General features: G+C 35.7%; 1 protein-coding gene across 1 annotated transcript in view; it reads left to right on the forward strand.

The window, feature by feature from the left end:
• LOC104889144 (E3 ubiquitin-protein ligase UPL6) overlaps positions 1-24,625 on the forward strand; it is a 31,700-nt gene extending 7,075 nt beyond the window's left edge. The window contains exons 7-27 of the mRNA XM_010674296.4: positions 2,666-2,845; positions 3,539-3,721; positions 5,047-5,128; positions 5,244-5,362; positions 5,536-5,834; positions 8,386-8,482; positions 8,900-9,043; positions 12,389-12,472; positions 12,553-12,639; positions 13,568-13,702; positions 13,870-13,995; positions 14,807-14,905; positions 16,141-16,208; positions 17,823-17,889; positions 20,049-20,219; positions 20,329-20,418; positions 20,809-20,889; positions 21,832-21,905; positions 22,242-22,313; positions 22,392-22,481; positions 24,014-24,625. Of these exons, the coding sequence (XP_010672598.2) occupies positions 2,666-2,845; positions 3,539-3,721; positions 5,047-5,128; positions 5,244-5,362; positions 5,536-5,834; positions 8,386-8,482; positions 8,900-9,043; positions 12,389-12,472; positions 12,553-12,639; positions 13,568-13,702; positions 13,870-13,995; positions 14,807-14,905; positions 16,141-16,208; positions 17,823-17,889; positions 20,049-20,219; positions 20,329-20,418; positions 20,809-20,889; positions 21,832-21,905; positions 22,242-22,313; positions 22,392-22,481; positions 24,014-24,080 (2,415 nt within the window). The 3' untranslated portion in view covers positions 24,081-24,625. The remainder of the gene's footprint in view (positions 1-2,665; positions 2,846-3,538; positions 3,722-5,046; positions 5,129-5,243; positions 5,363-5,535; positions 5,835-8,385; positions 8,483-8,899; positions 9,044-12,388; positions 12,473-12,552; positions 12,640-13,567; positions 13,703-13,869; positions 13,996-14,806; positions 14,906-16,140; positions 16,209-17,822; positions 17,890-20,048; positions 20,220-20,328; positions 20,419-20,808; positions 20,890-21,831; positions 21,906-22,241; positions 22,314-22,391; positions 22,482-24,013) is intronic.
• Positions 24,626-25,990: the final 1,365 nt, after the last annotated feature.

Raw genomic sequence — 25,990 nt, forward strand, 5'->3', positions numbered from 1 at the left:
TTTTTATCACATCTTTAAAGCTGATGGTATCTTGTTCGGTGTCAGTGTTATCCGTTCTTTACATGACAATCTTTTCGAGCATTATTTTTGGGAATGACTGAATAATTTACATGATTAATCCAGTTAAGGCTGATCTTCTCGTGATAATAATCCTAACTGTGGGTTATCCCATGATAATCCCAACAATTGGGGGATCGTTCTCAAAATGATCTACTGACCTGAAATTATTAGGAGGTTAAATGATGATATGTGAAGCTCTACATTGTTAGGTAAGGCTGTAGGGGAGGTAACAAGAGAGAAAGGGAAAAAATGGGAAGAACAAGACAAAAAACAACTAGATACCAAGTTCTAGGTCACTTGGGTTCATTTGAGAAGGCACGTTCTATAGCCGGGATTATTGTAGCATAACCCGTGGTTGGGATTTATATAGTGTGATCAAAATTGGGATATAAAATTTCTATCAGAAAGAGGACCTTATTACTAATTGATGTCAAATAAAGCAATGTAATTTTTGGTTTCTTTTTTATCTGCTTGCTCTTTGTAACATATGCATTCTGTAGGCACTGTTTCATACTATTTTTGCCTTTCCTCTGCTAGATTTGTCACCTATGATCCTTGATTTTTCGATATTCTCATTTGTCATATAAGATTAAGTAATCAGATACGGAGACAAGGGTGTGGGGGCTTGACACTTCATTTTGGGCATAGAAATGCGGAGTTGTCATAGAAAGGCCAGTCTCACATCTGAACAGAGTCTGACTCTAGTAGCTCAGTAACATAGCTCGTTGCTTATCTCTGATAAAAATTTCCTTTTCTGGCGTACTCTAGATATCTAACAGAAGGAAACAAGAGTATCAGTCAGCTTGTTTACATGTAATAACTCATGTGTGCACTCTATCACATTCAACATCTTACATTTGAGCCGTTAATGCTCTAAAAAGTGCATTGTAAAAGAAGAAACATGAATGTGGTTCAGCTTGTTTGCATGTAGGAACTTGTTATATGCACTCTTATCACTTTTACCATTCTACATCTTAAATCTTAAAGTTTAAACAACTGCATTTTGTGTAAACTAGAAGGGATAACTAGTGATGCCTTCACCATTGATATTTGATGCGAAGATCTAGGCCTTAGATATGTTCCTTTTCTCTCTTTTTTTTGATTTCTTGCGTTTTCTCTTTTGTTTCTACCATTAATTATCCTTTTTAAATACACCTTCTTTCTTTTCTCTCCTTATGCCACAGCTGGAATTTTTTCTTAGCTGCTCAATTTTATCTTCCATATTGTATTACCTCTTCTCTTCTTGATCTACGTTTCTCTGAACCTCCGCTTGTCGGGAGAGAGAAGCCAGCGCAAGCCTTGATTATGAAGATGTATATGACATTCTTGCACTTACCTCCTTCCTCTGATGAATCTTTGCTGTTCTGGCCAAGCAGCACCATCTGTTGCAAAGAGACAGTGGGGGAGCGTGGGACACTAAGAGGATATAGAACAGGGGGTTGCTTCTACTAAGGTTTAGTCCTATACAACTTTTTAGACTCCAGAAAAAATGAGTTAAGTTCAAATAAGTAATTAAAATAAGCTCAGATAAGTTATAACTCATAAAATTGCGTTTAGATAAGTTCAGGTGAGCCGAAATTAGTTGAATATTAGTATATTACACTGTAAGTTAGGACCACACAAGATAACAAATATTTTGTTCTTCCTTTCTATTTTATAACTCTTTATGGGCAAGAAATGTGCACACAGAAGTCATGTGTGTTTAGATAAGTTGCAAAGTCGTGTAGTTGTCAGCATGGCTTTTTTGATGCATTTTGTTTCGGTGTATGGGGGTTTTGAAAACAGATGAGGATACTGAATGTAAGGGCATAAGATTCTTCTTGCTTCATTCATTCTACTTCACACCATGGTTCTATTTCACAGGCCATGATTTGGGAAGGTCATAATGAAGTAATTCTCAAGATCTTAGCCATTATTTGGGAATGCCATGTTTGGATGTCTGGGTCTTTACTTTTTACTCTTTACTCTTTACTATGGTTTCCTAGGTTTAGGTTTTTATTTTTTCTTTGACTAAAGAATCTTGCCTGCGCCCTGTGGCACTGTTGAAGAGCTTTTGGGTGGCCGTTTTGGATGATTAAATATTCTTGATAATTTGCAGATTTGACTTGTTATGTAATGTCTGTATCATGAGTTACAAAGATGCAGAGTTTGGTCTTTATCTCGTTCTTCATAATGAAGTGGATATTGCTTTATGGAGTGTACCCATAAGTGCAAAATTAACAAATTGAGACCATATAAGACCCTTTTCCTAAAGCCGAAGAGATACTAATTAAACCAAACAAGGCCCACTTACAAAACCTTCAGTTTAGGAGAAAGGTAAGGAGTTCCTACAAGGGCATTTAAACAAAGATTGCAAGAAGTTGGGCTTGCACCATATCATTGTTGATGTGATGTGCACACATCTCATAGATACACTCTCTTTTAGTTTTGGCATTTCTTCACATATTGTGTTCTTAACAAGTCACTGTGAATAATTTACTTTGTATTACATCCTTATCATTGTGATGAAATGTTCTTTTTGTTTGGTAGTGATATTCTAAAATGCAACTGTGTTTCTTGGTTTATTTGTTTAAGGAACCTAAATGACGTGCTTTATGTTGTGAAGGAAAGTTTTAACACTCAGAATATGATGAAAGTGTCTTCCTTGGAGCAAGTGCTTACCCTAATTGTACCTCATGTTGGTGAGAAGCCATGCGTGTGCCAAACAGCTGATCACTGGTGTAGCTTTTCGTCACAAATTCTTACGATACCATTTTTCTGGCAGATGTTTCCACGCCTAAAAGAGGTAGGTTTGCTAAAGGTTTTTTTAAGTTCTCGAGATAAATTTGATTTCATTCTGGGCAAAGTGATTTTGATTGCCATAGATCTACCTTATCTATTGTTAGGAAAGTACTTAGAAGAGTTGCTTGTGTCTTATTATGAATCTTTCTCGACAACGTAATAGTTACATGAGTTACTTATAAGCCCGTTGTTTTCTGCTTTTTAACCAGTATCTACGATTAAGCCCTAATAGTTTAAATCTATGTTTACTTAACGTTCCTATTTCGGGATATAAAAATGATTGTTAAAGAATTATGAGAAAGATTATAGATTAAAATACCAAGTTATCCTAAAAATGAAGCAAATAACCACAAATGTTTCAGTTAGTCTGAATGCCAATCAGAGAATTCCATCACAGGCCCCAGAGTTTCACACAATTATGTTAGAATTCTAGAAAGAATTAGGTTGGAAATTATACTAAAAGCTAGGAGTCTTCTCTTAAAAATTTATTGTTATGTATGTTGGTTTTTGCTGCTGTAGCTGTGCTTACAAGATGTCTTTTGCTGTGAACTTGTGGGGGTTATTTTTTTCTCCAAACTCTTTCTTGATGGCTCTTATATCAGGTGGTTAGCTCTATCGTGCAATTGTGGAGCATTAATATATGCTTCTTTTTGTGGCTACACTTCAAATTTCCTTGGTTTCTTATTTATCTTTCCAGGTATTTGCTAGAGAGCAGTTGTGCAAGCATTATTTGCACCAGATGTCATTACATGTGCGAAGTCACACTAACATTCTACCAAAAGATGTATCAGCTGAATATCCAAGTTATGCTTGTCTACTCGGAAATGTATTAGAAGCAGCCGCACTTGCTTTGTCGGAGGCTAGCTGCTCATTTGAGATGGTATTGATGCTAATATGTTCTCGTAGTTTCTTTTCTTTTCAGCACCTTTTCGCCTATTTTTTCCATGGACTGCATGATAGATTTTTAAGTTGTACATGAATGTGTTGCCGATGTAACCGGTTTATTTGCGTCTTTGCGATGTGTGGATCTATTTCTTCTTTTTGATTTTTACTGATTTTTTTATGGTTGAACAAAAATGTTTATTCTGTAAATATATTTTTGTGCAGAATTTGTGTGCGTTATGACGTTATCTGTCAATCTTTCATAGTTCGTTGTGCCTGGTTACTCTGTTTATGATGTTTGTGTTTGTATCTGTTTGGAATTTGTCAGATTTAAACCAGAGACTGGCAAGGTCACAAACTTCTTGCCTTTTCTTTTTTGGTTTTTGATCGGAGACATATGTGGAGCCTAGTGAAGGTAGTAGATGAAATTTGATTGGTTCAGTGTGAAAACTATATTTGTTTAGCAATCTGGTGGTGTACATTGAAAGCAATAGTCTGCAGATTGTGAACAAAGCTTTTTATCATATCAGACATTTCAGTTTCATATGTGTGGTATTTGTATTGGTTGAGCCTAGCTTTTCATGGTGATAGTATGTCTTGTTCTGGGCATGATCATGCATTTAGATTTCTGGTATGTACTTTAAAGTTGAAGAAATTTGGAAAGGGTAAACATGGATTTATGGTATGTACTTTAAAGTTGAGGAAATTTGGAAATGGTAAACATGGGATCTCTGGTATGTACCTAGTTGAGGAAATTTGGAAAGGGGTAAACATGGGATTTCTGGGACCTTTTGAAGTTGAGCAAAAGTGCCAAATGCATTGATTGAGGTTTTAGAAGGTGTGAAAGGACATAGAATAGCAGAGATGCTTACATATATTCTCTGCCTGGAGCAGTAGTGGGAAATTCAAGCATTCATATTTTTAGTGCTCTTGTCAATGAATTTAAGCTGACTTTTGGTCCTCCTTATTACTCAACAATCAATTGTTAGGTTTCACTCACCAAAAAAAAAAGAAAGCAAAAGAAAATAGAATAAGATATGGATTCCGTTTATTGTGGAAGTGGACGTTTTGAACTGATTATTGTTCACGCTTAACTGTCTGAGATGCTGTTATCATTGTAATTGCTTAATCGGTAGTACCGTAGTAGTCCCTGACTAATAGCGGGATACATGTTGGGTTCTGTTGACGCATTTATGTTTTTTCTATTCTTTCTTCATAACCAGTTCAGATCATATTCTCTTGTGTTCTCTTTGTTGTGATGTTTTAGGATGAGTCAAGAGTCATGATGGTTTATGTTATCTTTTTCCCTTTGCTGTCTCTCAGGCTGTTGACCTAGCTGGAGTAGCGACATGTTTGTTGGAAATGCTCCCTCCTCTAAAGTCATTCAGTAGAGGAACTACAGAGAGTATGGTTCTCTTGTCTTTTACTTTATTTTGTTGCTATGAAAAACTATTCTTTGAATCTTGCAAGTGCCAAGTGTAAATTATAGTTGAACTCACTATTTTGCAACTTTGATTCAGATTCTACTATGGAGGATGATGAAATGATCGAAGTGGAAGAATATAGTGGAAATGTTTTAAGTGAGGATTTGGAATCTCAGATTACTAGCGCGATAGACCCACGGTTTCTTCTTCAATTGGTGTGCTGATAACCTGCTTTTAATTTATCTTAATAACATTGTTTTTATGATTTTCTTTCACCACTTTTGGCCGTCAAACTCACACAGAGAATATATATGTATATGTATATATGTATGAATGTATGTATATAATTTATTCCTAATCAGAGAAAGAAATTTATTTTGTTTTGCAGATTAATGTTTTGCTTGGAGGATTTCCTTCATTCACGGATAAAGTCAGTACGGACAACAGAGAAGTGATAGCTGTTGGAGCAGCATGCGCCTTCTTGCATGTGACTTTTAACACCTTGCCACTTGAACGCATTATGACAATCTTAGCATACAGGACTACACTTGTTCCTGTTCTTTGGAGCTTTATGAAGCGGTGTCATGAGACTCAGAACTGGTCAATAGTGGCAGAGAGATCCCTTTACTTGCCGGAAGGTGTACCTGGTTGGCTGTTGCCTTTGGCCGTTTTCTGCCCTGTATACAAGTAAGCTGTTTATAATTTGGTGCTAATTCTGGTTTTTTGTCTCTGGTCAGTTTTTTCTTATGAGACTGTTTATTATCTCTTGCCAGGGAGATCCTATTCTGACCTTTTGACTGTATTCATTTATGTATTTACATTTTGACCCCATCTTCTACATTTTCATATTTATTTCAACATTTGCTTTCGTATATGGATCTTTCATAATAGTCGTAGTGAGTAATTTCTTCAGGCATCCTCTTGTTTGGGTGTATACTTGCTTACACATTTGTGTTATTTGAGGGTCTATTGGCAAATAATTTGTGCCGATATAAGTGTAAGACTGTATGGCTGTGGCTTTGATCAAACTTCTTCAAATGTGAGCTTTATTAATATGGTACCTGTTCAGTGTAGTAGTGTTTATACTATGCTTAATCTTTTCAGTCCTGATCTTTTGTGATGAGATAATTAGTAAAACATTATTTCATTATTTATTAAATGATTTTGAACAGCTATATGGATTTATACATATCCATGTTCGTGTAGCAAGTTGCAACAGTTTCAAACTTTCAATAGGAACACCCCTACCATTTTTTGTGTAAACTTAGCTTGAGTGCACATGATGTTTACCCGAAATGGAAGTGATTTTGATACTAGCTAACTTATGAATAAAATATGGGAGAGGTAAATATAATAGGTGAAAGAGAAATGGGGAGAATATATATTTTTTTTATTCTTTGAAAACAATGGGGAGATGTAGTTGATGCTAGGGAGAAGTGGCATATGTTAAAGCAAGGGCAATAGGGAAAAATCATAAATCATCAGCATCAAATCATCCAGCATCAGAATATTTTGGTGTGCATTTTAATTGGGAAAAAGTTACTGGCATAATCCAAACTCTTAATGGTCTTCCAAGAATAATCCAACTCTCATTCACTCGGGATAATTCCATTGTGGTTCTCTGCCTTTTCAAATATTCTTAAGTAACTGGTTTTGCATATTCAGGTTAAATTAAACTTACCCCTCCATCTCCCCCATCACCCAAGCTAAGTGGCCACTTAGAGGATATATTTTTGGAACCTGAAAAACAAGTTGAATCCCACATGAAATTAATTTTTAGAAACCAAACCACTAATATGGGATTCAAGTGTTTAGCAAAAGTTTAGCATATTCTAAAATGTTGGGAGTAATCCTATCCAACTTCCGTTCAATTATGATATGATTATGACGTGATCCCCGTCTTTTCATGTAAAAGAGTTGAAGTGCTTATATGTGGTCATAAGAATTTTATTTTATGGATCACTCAAGTGTTATGAAAATAGCTATCAACTTCCTAAACTAAGAGTTATATAGTTTGAGAAATTTTTGTTTGATAGACAATTTATAAATTACAAGGTTTATAACGTAGACGAATTGTATGTCGAAAATTATTGGACATGAATTATGGCAAGGATTGATAAAATACTTCCATTGTCTCACACATATCTCTATTATATAAGCCAAGGGGGGAGCTATTGTGTCCACTCTTGAAAGGACTTTTATACCCTTAATCTCACAAAAAAGAATAAAGAAAAGATTTTCTTAATTCTTTCCTCATTTACAAGATAATAAGGAAAGTTATACATTACCAAAAAGAAATACATAAAAATATGTGAAAAGAAACTCATAATTGAAAATATAAACTAATGACTAGATCAATTTTCAAACAATAAAAGCAAAGATTGATAAATATTCTTATTATCAATTTATAATTTCAAATAAAATGCATTAACAAACCATAGAATAATTAAAAAAACTTAGAGAATATTTATTTTTGTAATATTTTGGGGATCACAATTAGTTGGGATAATGAATAATTAAAGAGATAAATATTCATCATCTAATATCAATTCATAATTTTTTTTATTGAAGTACTACTCACTATAGTATGCCTAAAAACCTCAATTATCAAGTGAAATTAAATTAAACTACTACTCATGAAATACGCCTATAAAATATATGTATGTATTTTTAAATAGATAAATAAATAACATAGCCTAGATCATCATTTAAAAAGGAGAGTTGTTGAATTATCTACCAAATACAAGATAAGGTATCCTACTTCAACATAGTCCTTTATCGTAAACATTACTCTTTACACTAGAGCAATGCTAATAAAAAATCATAACGCTCATCAATATTCACCATAAAGATTACAGTCTAAGTTAGTTTTTAGTACTTTTTGATGTTACTATTAATATTAATATACTGTCGCACGCATCGCGTGCATATACTGCTAGTAATGAAAGATGTCGAGTTAATTTGTTTGTGGCAGTAATGGTGCTATAGCTTATATCTAATTGTAAGGGCTTACAATGGAACTTCTATTTTATGAGTGCAATTTGCGAAAATTTTCAATTTTTAGGGACTGAAGCTGAGATGAAAAGATAATAATTATTTGATGTCCTATCAATAGAATAAATCATATGACAGGCTTCTTTTCTTCTTCTAGTAGTTATTTTTCTTGAAACAATTATTTTTTTTTGTTCAATTATCTGTTGCATGCAAGGGTTACCAAACCTTCCATTGTGGTGTGTAGGCACATGCTGATGATTGTTGATAATGAAGAGTTCTATGAACATGAAAAACCCTTGGCGCTGATGGATATTAGATACTTAATTGTTATTTTACGACAGGTAATTGCTGGTCCTTTAGGTCTATGGATTCTCCTAACTGCACTTAAGTTTTCTATAGTTCCGTAGCTATGCTTTTATATCTTTTGTTTTCAGTAGCTACCAGAATCAACCAACTTCATGAATTAATTAGAACATAAAAACTAGTGGTGTCATGTTATCTTAGAAATGCCAGAAAAATTTATGAATCCCTTTCTATGTGAACAAAGTAACAACATGAGTTCCTGATTCAAAACCTTCAGATTGACATGGATACATCATTACATGAGACCCATGAATATATGTTGGTCAACTTCACATTGAAACTTAAACACACCGTCAAAAGTATGTCATAATGTTATGGTGTGGTTTCCTGTTATGTCATAATGTTATGCTGTGGTTTCCTGTTCAACTAAATGATGCTTTTATTTCATTGTACAGGCTTTGTGGCAGCTGCTGTGGGTAAATCCAGTGGCTCCATTAGACATGGTTAAATCTAAGGCTGAGAGATTGGCTTCCAAGAAGCAGCCTTTAGAATTTTTGCAGCATAGGGTCAGCATAGTTGTGGCTGAGCTTCTCAGTCAGGTATTCAGTCTCATTAACTTGATGAATCATGTTAACTGTCAATCATTGAGATGCTTTCACAATAAAATGGCTGAGTTTCAAATTTCTAAATTTGAATGTCCATGGCAATGGATGGTTTCTTTATCTAGATAGATTTTAGTAATTGGAATAAGTGAAAAAGGTGCTTGTTAGAGCTTATTGATTGCTTCCAAGGAATATCAATTTTGAACTATAGACTAAATCTCAATATTCAATATATTACCAAAATGTGTGGGCAAGCATTGTAGCCCACTACGCTTCACCCCTCTTTCAAGCCCTGATATGGCGCATTTCACCACTTAGGCATGTTTGCCCTATTTCACTTCTCATGCAGAAGCTTTTACATTCAAAAACAAAATTCGTTGCAATAAGATTTGAACCCACAACCTTGTATACATAATATGTAGCTCCTCTATTGACCTAATATATCAATGATGCTCATTTACTTCTAAGAAAACTTATTAAAGTATTCATAACAAGTTTTTATAAAACAAAATAAAAGAAATAAAGAGAATAGCTTAAAATATGATTGGACTAAACTATGATGTTTTGTTTGCATATGTAAATACAAATAAAACAACTTGTTTTTTATTTGCTGATACAACTAGAAAAAGAGAATTGAGGCACCGCCACATGTGGTCCCATTCCTTCCAAACTATCTGTAAGAGTTATCAAATTCTTGATTCTTTAATGTGCAATTCATTATCTAACGATCAAGCTACAACTTGTACATGTAACAAAATGTTAACTATTAACCCAAACAATTATATCATAGCGTCTTACCAAATAAATTAGGATATCGCTAGGCACAATAACTAGTTTGGACTAAACTACTGAAGATTCTGTTGTCGTTCATGCCCGATAATTGCAAGTGTAATCAGAATTACTGAACTTCTTAGAGGATATATGACCAAGCTTATGATAAATCTAGGTTTTTTGCTAGCCTAGCACTTAGCTGATGGTAAATCTTGTTGGAAGTATTCATCATCCCAATGATTAACAAATAGTGCCAAACACTTATTAAATAAGGCTTGGTGTAGTTGATTGAGGATTCACCTTGGAAAATTGAGGTCACAAGGTTGAATCCACCAAAATGCAGTACTCGGGGGTAGGGATCTCTTATTCCCCCCTCCCTCCCTACCTATACCCAAGTGCTTAGCCTCCAAATATTGGACTAAGAGACCATGATTAAGTTCCAGCCAATGTCCTTCTCCTTACCTTTTTTTATAAAAAAGGTTGTGGTACATAATGATTTGGGTAGCTGTTGTAAATGTGTAGGGTGTGGATATGAGTATTTGATATTTGGTACAATATTAATATAGGTTCTAAGGTTCGAAGGATACATGGACTCAGTTTACGGTAATAATTCAAAGTGTAGTTCTGTCATCCATCAGATACAAGGAATGCACAGACATACTCCTAGTGATAATAGGATATATCGAGAGGGTGTTTCGTTAGGGGTTTTCAAGGATGGGAAAGGAAATAAAACCCTTGTTTCCCTTTTGTGTTGTTTATTTGGATGGTTTTTCATTTTCCTTTTCCCCTATAGTCCTTAATGTCATAACCACCTTGACTAGGCTTAACCACCACCATCCCCGATTGACTCACCTTCCCCCTTCCCCCCACGCCCACCGGCGACCCAAGCCCACCCCACTCGTACCACACAAGATCTGGCGTGAGAGAGAGACACACCACCCTATTGTGTGAGAGAGAAAGAGACTAGCAGCCCACTCCACCACCACCCTAGAGAAAGAGATGAGCAATCCACCACCATTGTACTGGAGTTAGGGGAGAGAGAAAGGGAAAGAGATATGACACCCGCAATCTGGAGAAGCAACAAACCCCACGGGCGACCCAAAAACAAGCTCAGTCAAACGCTGATTCCACCGTGACCCATTCCCACAACTTTTTGTTGTCTTGTCTCTTAGAAAAACATGGAAGTAGGAGTGGTAATGAGCTTAACCTGTTTGTGAATAGTTCGAGCTTAGCTTCATTAAAGTTTGGTTCGAGTTCGGCTCGTTGTGGCTCGAGTTCGAGTTAGGCACGTGACCTTATTGAGCCGAGCTTAGTTATGACAAGCTTGGTTGGATTACTTCTTTATATATGGAATCAATGTATTATGTATGTATACTCAACTATATTTATTCTAGATATTACACAATAATAAGTTAATAGTTTTATTGTCAAAGAATAAACTCAAAAAAAATTCAAAAAAGAAATGTAAGGAAGATGAGTAAACTAAAGATAATAATAGGTCAAGCTTGTTTGTGAACAGTTCGATAACGGCTTGTTCGATGCTTGGTTAAAGCTCGGTCAAGTTCGAATAAACTTAAATGAACACATGAGTCAAGCTAAAAAGATTATGGGCTCGGCTAGACCGATAAGCACCCCTGGATGGGAGGGAGGAATTCTTGTACCCTTTTGCTCTGAAACTAACTAAATGTGTAGGAGAATTTAGGGTTTTGGGTTCCTTTCCTTACCTAACCATATCTTCATTCTTTTTCTTTTCCCCCCCCCCCCCCAACCGCAAAACTATGTAGATGAACTTTTTATTTTACATTGGAAAGTTGGACTCTTTGTATCTGATTATCTAGTTTTAGGGAGAACTATGTATTGGGTTTTCAACGACTTTGTGCTACATACTTTAGTCATTTATGAGTTACTTTTCCAACAATTTGTAGCTAATTAACTATTTTCCAACAACAAGTTTATAAACCTTTACCATAGTCCACAAAACAAAAACTAAATATGGTTAAACCGCACCACACCAAACGTTCCACGAATATAAGAATAATGGTTGCAAAACTCACATCAAGGATGAAAAAATGGTTAAGCCACACCGCACCAAACCGTTCACGTGGTGGTGGTTTGGGTCGGTGTGGGCAAAAAAGTGCGTTGCAGTTTGGTCTGGATCAATATCAAACTGCATCTTTGTGGTTTGTTCGGGATAGGTTTGGGTTTTATCCCAAACCGCACCAACCCAACCTACGCAGAGCTGATAGAGCTTTAGCAGGTCTGAGTTAAAAGAGCTACAATTTTTATCCAATTTGTTTAAAACAACTCTTAACAAGTCTTTGGACACTGAGTTTTAAGCTCTATAGTATTCTTTTTTTTTTATTTAATTAATTGTGCAAATGTTTTGTCAGAAGGAAGAAAGAAAAGAGGAAATTTTGTATAGTTTATTAAATGAACAAAACTGAAGGGCTGGTCACCTGCCATTGAGTCTCTCCAAAAATTTATTCTGCCTGCAATGAATTTTTGGGACAGTAAAGTACTAAAGTTATACAATTGCTTGTGTACTTGCTTAACTTCATCTCATAATTACAGTTGCAAGATTGGAACAATAGAAGGCAGTTTGCCCCTTCAAGTGACTTCCACGCAGATGGTGTAAATGATTTTTTCATTTCTCAGGTATTAGTTTCTTATCTGTGATCCTTTAGAGCTAGAAGCGTTTTTCTTATGTTCATTCCTGTATTATGTTTTTCTCCCAGGCCATGCAGGAAAATACTAGGGCACGTGAAATAGTGAAGCAAGCTCCATTTCTGGTGCCTTTTACAAGCAGGGTTAAAATATTTGCTGTGAGTTACCACCTAATTGCTTTAATCTGTTATCTTTTTATCATATTTCTTTGCTTTATTTCTTTTCTCCTTGTGGTTGGCTTTCCAATCAGTAGGAGAGATGGAGGTATCAAACCTAGTGCAGATTGTTGCATAACGTAAATGCCACTAGTTGATGCATTTTTAGCTTGCTGTTGCTTTACAGGGTGTTATATGCAGGCATCCAAAATTGTATTTTAAAATTGTTACATCTTTAGAAGCTGTTATGTAACTACATCAGTTATTGCCAGCTCTTGTCAAAGTTATTACACGTAAATGAATAATGGTCTGTTGCAAAATCTTTTGGCTGTGCTATATTTGCATTATACCTTTAGGTTATCATGTATTTAAAGTTTTGGGCATACCTTAACGAGCAATGAATATCTTCAGATTATACAGAACAGTACAAAGGAATTCTAAATGCAACATATGAAAATTGGTGTAAATCCGATTATATTTTTATGGCCACTTCCACAATTGAGACTTTTCTATGGGGGGAGGTAGTTCTGTAAAATTTCAGGCAGCCATAGCTTTTATTCTGAAACTTGCCTGGAGCTTCATTGCACGAGTTCATAAGCTATTTAGATGTTAAAAGGAGCCATATAGTCAAAACCACATACTCAGCTAAGGTTTGGTTGGCTTGTTGTCAATCAATAAGGAATTCTTTCTCTCTTCTGTGGATTGAAAGAGGATTCATGGGAACAGGTAGGCCTTCTCATGCTAGTAGTCGACAGACTGTCATCTTGTTTCTTTGAAGCTGCAATTGTCTGTGTGCGTGTATTTTTTTGTTTCTCTTACAATGCCAGTTGGGATCGACTCTTAAGGTCATACATTTTGTAAAACTTGTGTTTTAGTATATAATTTTGGCAACCTTCGGTTTTGATTTGTGCTTTTGTACTCCTTTTATTAGTCTCTATTGGCTGCTGCAAGAAAAATAGATGGTTCGCGGGCTGTTTTCACTAGAAATCGGCTCAAAATACGGCGAGATCATATCTTGGAAGATTCTTTTAATCAGTTGAGTGCAGATGACGACCTTCGAGAACGGGTAATCTTCCTATAATTAAATTGAAAATGGATAACCTTAGGTCTTCTTGTTTTCTGTTGGGGTGGTGGGACTGTCTTTAGTTCTGCTGTTTTCTGGTTTGTGTCAGCCTTTACTTGTCTTTCTTTCTGAGCAATTAATCAGAGTCCCTCTCCTATTCCCAATTCCAGATGCGTGTAACATTCATTAATGAACTTGGGGTTGAGGAAGCTGGAGTAGATGGTGGTGGGATTTTCAAAGATTTTATGGAGAACGTCACACGAGCTGCTTTTGATATACAGTACGGATTGTTTAAGGTTGTCAATTTTTGACCTTTTTTATAATCTTTTTACTTACTGAGCTTGCCTCTTGGATGCCTTGTTGAATATGTTGATTGCACTTCTGAATTCTAGTTTGAAGCTATAAATAAAGTTTGCATTCTGCAGTTTGCTAAGTTTTTGTGGACTACAGATTGTATAGTGTACATGTTCATAAATGACTGTTCTTTGGCCAAAAAAGTTGATATCTTTGTTCTTGAAGCTTTTTTAGAAAGTGACCTCTTTGTTGCAACCCAAAGAGATAGTAACTGGTACTCAATAATATTTGTAAACCGTGATCTAGCTTGTTAATGAAGTTGTTTAGAGTTTATTGGGTGACTTCCAATATTCTTAACACTGATAATACCCCTTTATCTGCCTTACCTTTTTTAGCGCTTTCTTTGCTTGCTCATAACCCTTGCTTCTGGAGTAACTCCGACTTCTGATATTTGTTGGCTTTTCTCCTGCTGTATAAAGCGTTGCTATTTTTTTCCGTTTAGAGGATGCCTAAGGATAATCAATATCCATTCTAGTGTAGCTGCCAAAGATGTAAGGTTAGTGACTTGAATGTATTCATGCGTGCCTGTGCTATATCTTTCTCAAAGAATTATCAATGTGATTTTTTGGCCATTAAGTAGATAATAGTCTCTTAATTGCTTCAGTCGTGTTAGTTTTCCTCTGTACAAAGTCGCTTTTTGCAGCTTCTACACTGCAGATTCCAGTGATTCTAGTTTCTGAAGTTTTCATTTTAGTTTATATAATCTCGCTTTGCTCTTTGCATTAAAACGTTTACTTTGGCTTGTGCATCCAGGAGACAGCTGATCACCTACTCTATCCTAATCCTGGATCAGGATTAGTCCATGAGCAGCATCTGGAGTACTTCCGTTTCTTGGGAACAATTCTTGCAAAGGTAAACTATTATTTTTTCCAATTTTTAATCTTTCCTGCACATGTTCTACATATACTGAAAAGTGAAAAGTTATTGTGCTGGACAAATACTATCTTTTTTGCTAAACACTATCTGGTCTGGGGAATGTGATTGATGAGATTGGAATTGATATTGCTTTTGTCTGGCATTGACAACCTTTTAAAGGAATATTGGATCATTTGGATATATATGTGTATTTTCCATTTTCTCTAGAAAACAGCTGGAGAAATTTGATTTGAAATTGATATGCCTTTAGTTTTTACTTGTAAGCTTAAATTATCTACAGTCATATATAAAGTGGCTGTATAGGCATTAGATTATTTCACCATAAAAGTTGGAAGTCTTCATAGATGAAATTGACGCCTTAATATTTTGTACATTCTGTGTGTTACTGTCTTGTGTTTCCTTACTTCTTTTGCTGAGAACTGAGATCTCTAATTCTTTTGCGTACATCTGGGAAGACTGGGGTCTATGGTGAAGTCGTGCTACCTATAAGTCACGTCATTTATGTGGTTGTTTGTGTATTTAACACAAGAGAATCATTAAGAAGGGTGACAAGATTGATCACCAATTATTTGTGGGATAAATTGGTTAGAGTCTCTCTTGGCAACATGAAAACAAGCTGTGTGGGTTAATAGCTATATAAGCTTTGACTAGACCTCTACTGTACCAGGGAGGCTCTGGAGTGTGGATAGTAGTTGTAAACTAAATTTTGAAATAGCCTATTTACATGAAGCATCTAGCCATTTTTTTTTCCAATATAGTGTATTGACCTTAGTTTTTCTACTTTGATTAACTCTAGAAACTTGGGTTTTCTTAATGTCATTGTCAAAGAAGTACCTATGGTAAGGAGTTTCCTGACTGGTTACTGTGAATTTTGGCATAGAATTATTTTATTTCTTGTAGATTTTTTTCACTTCACCATTGCTAGTTTAGAACCGCTTGTCCTTTAACCATTCTTCTGTTATTGTGAGTTGGATAATTGTTGACAAATTTTTATCCTTTTATGCCCTTTGTTGAAATCCCTGCTGTTACTTCTGCCTCTCGGTTGATGATATTCCAGAATCGTCTCTGTATTTTCTGTGTGTTAAGGATGAAATCTGCATGCCTCATTACCCTCCTTAACACTGGTCCAGCTAGACTCTGTGCTTCTTAAAGTGCATGATCTCACAGTTTCATGCTATATATTTTCTTATTTACTTCAATACTGTGAACAGGCAATGTTCGAGGGCATTCTCGTGGACATACCATTTGCAACATTCTTCTTGAGTAAACTGAAACAAAAGTAAGGACTGAACTAATTACAGTACATAGTTTAAATTGCAATGTGGTGCCGTAAATAAATCAATGTTGTTAGTATGGGATATGAACTATTTTGAGATCCTGATTCAGTTTTGTGGCTGTTTAATTTTTCGTTTTTACAAAATACATTGTGCGTGATGACAGTGAGATGTTGAATGGTGGAGATAAGGAGTCTTCTGAGGATAAAAAAATACATAAGATCAAGTCTTCAAATTCTAATTATAGCTGTCAATGGCACTATGTGAAAGACTTTGGAAGTGATCCTAATGGGAAGGCAGATGAAGTGATAATTTTTTTTGAAAGAAACCAGCACCTAACAGGACATTGATTATGGATGAACTTTTAAATTTAGAAAATACTATGGTAGAAAGAAATCATCTAGATGGGGAATACAGTGTGATATAACCTTTGAGCTCTGTACTTTTTGTTGAACATTACTTAATGGAAAATTCAACTGATATAACTTACACCTAAACCAGTACATGGAGATGATGATTGTGTTCCCTTGCCATTGAATTTACCAGATTTTATCTAGGAAAAAGCATATCTTGGTAGGTTCCTTGTCTTTCCTTACACAGAAACGGTGAATTTTATTGGGAGACAACCATTCCATACGCACTGAAATTACATATGCTGTCAAGAATACCTTAGTTCCATATATAGATTCGCCAACACGAAGCATTGGAGGAAAATATAATCATATGAAATTATTAATTACATGTTCCTTGGTCTCCCACTGTAGACTAGGGGTGAGCACGGACTGGATATCTGATATCTGAAATCGCTAATATCTGTATCTGATCCGAATTTTTTTGATAATCCAATATACAAAAAATTTCGGATCGGATATAGCGGATATCCGATATCCAATTCTTCTCGTTCTAATATGAAAAACTTTAATTAGTTTTTTCCAAACAGGTAAAGTTGAAGCAGATATGATAAATATACCCATTATTTCGGATATTTGATTGGATATTCGGTATCCATTATCCGTTCACTTTCGGGGATATTTTGGATATCGGATTTCCGAAAATCCAGAAAACAATATCCGAATTGGTGTCCAATATCTGAATTTTCGGACAGGATATCCAAAACCGGATCTGATTATCATAGTTTTGCTCAGCCCTACTCTAGACTCTGTGGTATGTAACATTAGGCTTACTTGCTTTACGGAGCCGTCTCCTCTGAAACGAATTGTGTGCATCCCAAGGAGAAGCACCTTTATGTGTAGCCGAGTCTAAGAGGGGAGAGACATCTTGGTTTAGGGAGATCAAGTTTTGCATTATGATTGTAGAGTGGACATGAGGTAGGACACCCAGATATTTTATTTTTTTGTAGAATGTCACTGGGTGCAGCTTCTTGTGTATTATAGAATAGACATGATGTAAGATATACAAGAAAAAGATATGTCAAGTCCTTGGGTGCAACATTACAGAGTGTCTTGGGTCCAGTATGCTGAATGTCTCACTGGCACGGTGATACCTAGCAGCTTGATTGGTCAGAATGTGTCAGATCTAGTTTTTTTGAGAGGGCATAATTCTTTATGGTGTTTTATGAAATCATTCAACTCGGAATTACCATCACATTTTCTTTCCAGGCACAACTATCTAAATGATCTGCCTTCACTGGACCCAGAACTGTATCGCCACCTTATCTTTTTGAAGGTATGTATCTTAGTCTCAGCTGTATCTTGAAAGTCTTATCATGTTCTTCTTGAAACTTTTTGGATCTGTCATGTGTTGATATTACAGCCATGTGATAGATATGAATCAATTCTCTGATGGAATAGTTTCTCAATCGACTGTAAGCTCTCATACGACTTGGTCAACGACAGTTGAAAATTAGCTTGTCAATTTTTGTTTGTATTGAACTATTACGAAAGGGATTGCTGAGCAGAATCTCAGTACACGTAATTAAATAATTTTGCTCCAAGCCTACCTTGGTTTCCCACCATGTAGAAGGATTTGTAATGTAGCATGGTCTGAAGTATCTTGTCTCTTCTTTCTACCTTAAGCAACATATTGAAGAAAACTTACAAGTTTAGCACCAATAAAAACATCCATGGTGTTGTAGGTTTCGCTGGAGAAAGTGAATTCAAGGATTGAATTTCAGCTATTGATTGTTGGTTTTATGCATTGGGGAAGTTGATGTATGATGTCTAGCATGAAATATTAGACTATTCAGTTGCTCTTTGAATCAGGGTCCTAATAAAACAATCTCTTTGCTATTTTACAAGGATTGTATGCCAAATGGATCAATCCCCTACCTTACCTCATCATGGTGAAGCATAGTTGTGTGAAAAGTCATGGTCTTATAGTGAGGTTCATATCTATGGCGTTTTGTGGTTATTTGATTTAAGTACCTATATTTCCTTATATTCATTGATATTTGTATAGAAGGTATGCTTGTGTTTGTTTTGTGGGATGGGGGATATGCAGTTATTTTGGTGCATATTGTCGTAATTGTCCTGGGAATTTAATTTGCTATCTCCATGCATACTGGCTTTCAGTAAATCTGTTGATGGACTGAGCAGTAGGTTGGGCTGAAAGCAGGTATTTCGGGGTTTGTCAGAGATAGATTTTTCGGGAGAGAAATGAGAAGCAAGAGGGAGAAAGTAGGGCAGGCTTGAATGTTTGGTGGGAGGGAAGTAAGGAGAGGGCGAAATGGAGAGAAAGGAAAGGGACGGACTGTAGACTTGATTAAGACTTATTTTTTGTGATATTTCGTGGTCTGATGATTCAATCACAGATTTCAATCTCCAAAGGAGGAGATCGTTGGTCCGAGGTATGCTAGGACCATCACCCTTTGCCATATCCGTATCGACCCATCTGACTTGGGTAATGATACAGCTCCACTGGGAAAGCAAACTAATTGTGATTCTTTGCTTATATAATGAAAGTTTATGACCCTGATTTCGACAGCCCGTAACTATACATTTCAACTTGATTCTAAAAATCATTAATTTTTTTTCTGATGCAAGGCTTCATTTTGAACTTAAATCATAACATTGAGGCTTTAGCTGGTATGAAATGGAATGGAATATTAGGGCTTATAACGTCAGAGAGAGGTGATCCTTTCCGTGCTTCCATTGTAGCTAATCGGTGGTTGGTCATCTATGCAGATGTATGCTGTATCGTTATATTTGTATTTGAAATACATAGGAGGGAGAAGTTTTACTTGTCACTAATGAGTGAAAGAGGGTGGACTGTTCATATCAGTAACCTTTTGTAATCTACTCCTTTTCTTGTCCATTGTTTTTACCTTTTCCTTTGACGGGGACATTCACACTTTCTTTTTCTTTATTAAGTGCATAAGTTAGTTTGTTCAGGTTTATTTGCAAGCTCTCTCCTTTTTATTTCCCTTCGTTTTGCTTTGAAGCTGCAGTGTATGAAATTGTCACATGTATTTTGTCGGTTCAGAGTTTGGTACGTGCTCTTGGAATCCATGGGGACAAGGGTATCTGTACTTCAATATGACTCGCTTCAATTTATCCTTCGCATTATCTAAAATAAGTTTTGAAGTGTAGCATGCTAACTGAATATCTTTTCTAACATAAATGTGATATTAGTGTAATTGTTAACTGTGTGCTATGTGCTATGTGTTTGCCTTTCCATCTGCTGTGAGATGGAAAGCCACTGGGAAGCCCTGTGCTAGTGTCACCTTTTGCTGTTGTGTATCTGTTTCTCGTTAAGTGTTGACTGCTTTCCATGCTTGCCTAAATCTAATGCTTTTCCCTTCATATTATATTTTGTCTGCCAGAGAATCTTATCCTGTATTGTTGCTTGCTGTTATTGTTTTACCCTAATCTTGATTGCTCCTGCAGCATTATCAAGGTGATGTTTCAGGATTAGAGTTATACTTTGTCATTGTAAATAATGAATATGGAGAACAAACAGAAGATGAATTGATTCCTGGAGGGAAAAATATTCGTGTTACGAATGAGAATGTGATTCCATTTATTCATCTAGTAGCTAATCATCGATTGAATTATCAGGTAATACGATCTTATTCGTTATAATGACTGTATGCTTCTACCCAAGTTTCAACTTTAGCCACATACTAATAACTTAGGTATGTCAAACTAATGGATCTACAACTGTCAGATACGTCAGCAAAGTTCGCATTTCCTGAGAGGATTTCAGCAACTCGTACGAAAGGAATGGATTGATATGTTCAATGAACATGAACTTCAGGTATAATCATCTTCTTTAATAGAGTGTATTACTTGTCTATTTTATCTATTTTTCCATCGCTTCCCTTTCACTGTTTCACGTGAGAAAAGCTTAAGCTATGTTTAGAATTTACGCAGCTTAAAAGCTACTATATTCTGCTAGTGTCTGTCGTTGAGTCAAGCTTACTTGAGCTACAATCTAGGGATAAAGGGTCTATGTGTGTGCCTCTCATGAATTTTAGAAGCGCGATTATTTTCCCTTCATATGCTTACTTCCCTGTACTCTCTGCTGTTTTGCTTGTGCAATTCCATTACCTTCTTTCCAAATGGGCTTTTTGGAATTTTGCATCAATTTGTACTTCTTGATCTCTTCTAAACTTTATTGGATGCCTGTTGTTCTTTGCTTGTGTAGATTTTGATATCTGGTTCACTTGATGGTTTGGATATAGACGACCTGCGTTCTCATACGCAATACTCAGGTGGATACCATGCGGTAAATTTACTTTCTCTGCCTTATCTCCTGACCCTGAATTATAATATCTTGCCAGCAATTTCTTGATGCAGGAGGGTTACTTCATGAATCCTTGAAGTTCAAGAAAGTAAGATAGAATCATAAGGAATATTGTGGACCGGCCAATTTCATGTTCATCCTAAGTAAATGTCCTTATGGGGGGAATGGGTCTTAAGTTGATGTCCACTTTTGCACACTCTCATTTTCTTAGTTGTTACTTTTTCCCTTTGATACAAACAACTGAACAATCAGAAAGCAGAAAAGCAGCGTAACAAAAGATTTTATGTATTGTAAAGGTTGCTTTTTCAAGGATAGAGTAACTGTAATTGGGATCATCTAAATATTCAGCTTATTTCCTTTGGCCTAATACTATAGTTATCATTTGAGTAAGGCATGGGTTTCCAATCTGCTAATAGTGCTTCTCTTTTACAAGAGCCTCATGGACCATAAACAGTGGATTTTAATTTTGGATGATCGCCTGACCTCTGGCTTTCTTTGCCCTCTTCAGTCTTAGATTTATTGAAGAAGAATTTTCCACACATGGGATTCAGCCTGGATTAATGTTTCTTAGAACTATAAATACTGGCTTAGTTCATCAAATGAAAGCAACATATACCAGAATTCAAACCCCAAAGCGTCATCATGTCTGTATACTAGAAAATTCGATAATTGAAAGTACCATTGTTGTGTCTTATGAAGATTTACTTAGCTACATAATGAAGATGCATCATTCTTCAAATGCCACTGTTTGTGCATTCATCATTTGCATCATCTACTATTAGTCTAATACTTTATGTGGTCTAGTGCATGTTGGAATTTATTGCAACTGCTATTCCTCTTTTCGTGTTCTTTTTTTTAACTAAGAAAAAAAAGAATCTGACGCGTGGATTATTAATTTCTAGTTTAACTTGTTTCTGTTGACAGGATCACTATGTTATTGACATGTTCTGGGAAGTCCTCAAGAGCTTTACACAGGAAAATCAGATGAAATTTCTCAAGTAAGTGTTTTGGTTTCCTAGTTGAGCCGGAAGAAGCTCCATCTCTGAAATGTATGCTTATAGTATTCCAACATGGATTGCTTAGTATGTTTTGAAACAACATTTCTTGCTCTGGTGAACTTCGTTGCTATGGTTATGAGATCCCCAGATATATGTAGTTAAACTGGTCTTGGGAGCAAATAAGACAGATGTCTTTGCAATATACTTCCTATGTATCTAACGTTAATGTTGGAAAGTTTGAAAAAGTATCCTTTTTAGTATAAATTTGAATGATTTGAGTGCTGGCATGAATGTCTGCGAGAGGCTCCAACTTCTGCTACTTCATTTGCTTCCTAGATTTGTCACTGGATGCTCTCGTGGACCATTGCTTGGTTTCAAATCCCTGGAGCCTCAGTTCTGCATACAAAGGTACTACTCCTGTCAAGCCATTTCATATGTCTGTTTAGCTGACATTGACTGCTTGTAATTATGTTTAATCTTGTGTAGAGCTGGTGGTAGTGCTACAGAGGAAACTCTTGATCGTTTGCCAACATCAGCGACTTGTATGAACCTTCTGAAGCTTCCACCATATAGAAGGTTTGTTTCTTTACCCAAATCTTCATTAATCAAGTGGTTCATGTTATGGGAGCATATGCTCACTGAATGGCAGGCTCCAGCGTCTTGCTTTGTCCCTCCCTCGGACAGGCTGTGCTGCTACCATGTGTTAGTCTATGGTACAACCTTTGGGGGACTAATAATATTTAGTTATTTACTGAAGGGGGGTTGTGACCTTTGGCGAAAACTAATTTATTTTTAGAAGGTTGTTGATACTTAGTTTTTTCTTTTTGGCAGTTTAATAGAATTATATTACCAAAACAGAGTATTAAAACAGCAGCAGCTGCATCAACTATCTAAACAGAACCTGAAACACCAGAAAGAGGCCCCTAGTTTTATTATGGCTTACGTTCCTTATTTTAGTTCATGATATTTTTCTGATTTGTTCATAAATTTGCAATTGTTTCTTAAGGGTCGCAAATCAATACCCTCAGGGAGAGAGTCAAATGACACAATAAACATACTATCACCTTATATGCCCTAAGCTAGAAAATTATCAGTTGCTTATACTTGGCCAACAAATGGTTCAAGTCCAAGAAACGAAATGGAATTAGATAAGTGGGGAAATGGAATAATTTTTAACCCATTCAATTGTATTGTTAAATGTGTTTGGTTCAGTATTCCTTTTCTATATTAAACTCACTGGAAACAGATTTATTACCGCTGATGAGGGAAGAGTTGGGAAGATTAGGATTAGGCCAAGGGAATGGAAACAAAGTTTTTGAAACAAACACCAAGAAACGTAATAGCTTTTTCATTCCATTTCTGGTGGCTGTTGAAATGCTACCCACTGTGCTCTAATAGTGGAGTTTATCCAAACTCCATACAGTAGCACAGGCTATAGACTGAGAACTCCATTTCTTTCTCATGAAGGACTTAAGCTCTCCTCTAGACCCTTATTTTCTCTTTATTTATATGCATCCAACTTCTGCAACCTGACAATTGATCGAGTGCACACAGGTCTCAGTTTCTCGTTATTTATGCTTGGTCTACGTTAAATTTTCTGTCTAAGCAACCAAGTGTATCCCTTTTTTTGCTGACCGACAAGCTCGCCATATGTTAGCACAGCTTTGGCCTAGCCAATCCTTCCCATGCCTATCTTATTTTAGGCTTGCATCTTTGAGATCTTACAAGGTTCATGCCTTCATAAATGTTTTTGAGTTTGTAACTCACCATGCCTATAGCAGCATTTATAAGTGGTCACAGTTCTGATAAATTCATTCCTTGGTCCTTTTGAGCAACATCGTTCATAAGCAAGAAATACTCTCATTTCTCCCACCAAATATCACCTGTTACACTACCACTTGTAGATAATCAGTAGCTTATTTGTAGCAGTAGCTGTGTACCCAATTGTGAGTTTGCTCTATTTCCTTGCTATTTATTTCCCTTCTCCAAGCTTTTAGCATATAGCATATATTCTGTTTGTAGTTTGCTCTATATGCATTTATTTTTCAGAATAGCAGCATCTCTGTTTTAATGTAATGGTTTCTCACTTGAGTGGTTTTGTCATATAGCAAGGAGCAACTAGAGAGAAAATTGCTCTATGCTATAAACTCAGAGGCTGGATTCGACCTGAGTTGATATAGCAGAATGTTTTCTGCAAAACCATGTCTCGCTTATGCAATCATTGGAGAGAGCTGTGCTCTTCGGATGTTCTCAATCGGCATTCAGTTACATGAGTAGAAGTTCTGCAGGGTCATTATTGATCCTTACAGGCACTGCCGAGAAAAAACACAAAGGAGAGAGTCAAGATCAAGCAAAGGACCACTGTAGATACAAGTATATTACTAGCTTGCTGTTTCATCTAAATGTAAATCAGTTCAAAGTTCCGGAGTACTAAGCTTCAGGAAGTTGTGTACAGGGTGATAGCCTTCCTCGTATGGAGTAATGTCAACATTTGTATAATCATTCTATATTGACTTTCTTAAAGATAGCTCCCTTAGATGTTTGAGTGATGGTTCCAGTCTATAGATGATCAAAAGAAGCACAAGATAAATGTATTTTGTACCTTAAAACGGAGGACTTGCGAAAATTACATCTTGCTTCGCTTGCATAATCAATGTAATTAACATTACGAGTAATTGATATGAGATTAGTAAAAAAAATTAGTATTATGGATTTGCTTATCTAAGGCTTTGTTTGGTTGGATGGAAAATTTTCCCATTTTCATAAAATATTTTTCAAGGTAAACTGTGTTTTACCTGGAATACGAAATGAGTGTTTTTTTGTAGTAAAATTTGATTGAGAGAAGCTGTACAATTTTAAAGACAAGAAATTAGAAAGAATTTATTACAGAAGATGAAACTGGTTGATTTTCGAAAATGTAGAGAAGACGTTAATAGGTTAAGAGTTTGGTCTTGTTTAAAATTTGTCTGTCTTCTAATAATTATATTGAAAAGACTGTGTTTGCCAATTGCCAATTGCCAAATATAATTTTGGAAATTAATATTTTTAATTAAGAATAAAGAAAATTTGTAATTAGTTTATAAATTGCTTAACTTGTTGAACAAATTTGCTTACCTAACTTCTCAAATTAAAAAAAAAGCCAGTGTGGCCTTAAAATTTATTAGCTTACAAGGCATACGTTGTAACAACTTGCAATATAATTATTTAGAGGGAGCCATTTGTAACAACGGACAAAAAAATTCCGCAAGTTGATAACCATACATGCAATATAAAAGCTCAAGTTTAGACGTATTTCTTTGGGTTTTACTATGTTATATTTCCGTGTTTTTTCAGTTTCTACAACACTTTTCAAATTCCACGAAACCTTTGATCATATTTTTTTAGATGCATAATACCTGCACTATTAACTAGATGTTATTAGTTTCATTTACTTTTTGTAATCTAGTAGAACTAATAGAAGCAATATGTGTAAGTTCCACTTATTACATAATGTAAAGAAATTAATGTCCCATAGGCCGTAGTCGACGTACTCAAGGGTACCGCGTGGAAAAGGTTGGGGCATAACATAAAAATTGAAGAAAAACAAGGGTACAACACAGAAGAGCCTTATATTTTTTTTTATCCCTTTTGAGAATGGACACAATGATGATGATTGATGACAACGACTAAGAGAATGTAGATTAAATATATGTTAAGCTTATGCACAAAACGAGATTGGAGGGTCATTTTTTCAGGATGGTTGGAGAAATCACCGACTAAATTATTCGTCACCATGAAAGAAAGGGAAAACAGTCCTAAAATAAGATAAAGGGAATCCTTCTCTCTTTTTTTTTCCCTTCCTTTTCATTGAGTTACCTCTATTCAAACAAAGTGCAATTCAATATGGTATAAGTTAAAAAGAAAGGATGAAGTATATAAGCTCAATAAGATTAAGGATCTTTTTTGCTTTTTTTTTCATCACCTTCTTTTTACCATGTTTTGTGCATTACCACCTTAACCTTATTATTTGAGATTTGCTACTTAAGTAACTCGACTTGCTAAAAAATTACCACTTTAACTCGTCCTCCAGTGATTTTTTCAGGCCA

Source organism: Beta vulgaris, chromosome 3, assembly GCF_026745355.1.
Source record: "Beta vulgaris subsp. vulgaris cultivar EL10 chromosome 3, EL10.2, whole genome shotgun sequence".
NCBI classification, from domain to species: Eukaryota; Viridiplantae; Streptophyta; class Magnoliopsida; order Caryophyllales; family Amaranthaceae; genus Beta; species Beta vulgaris.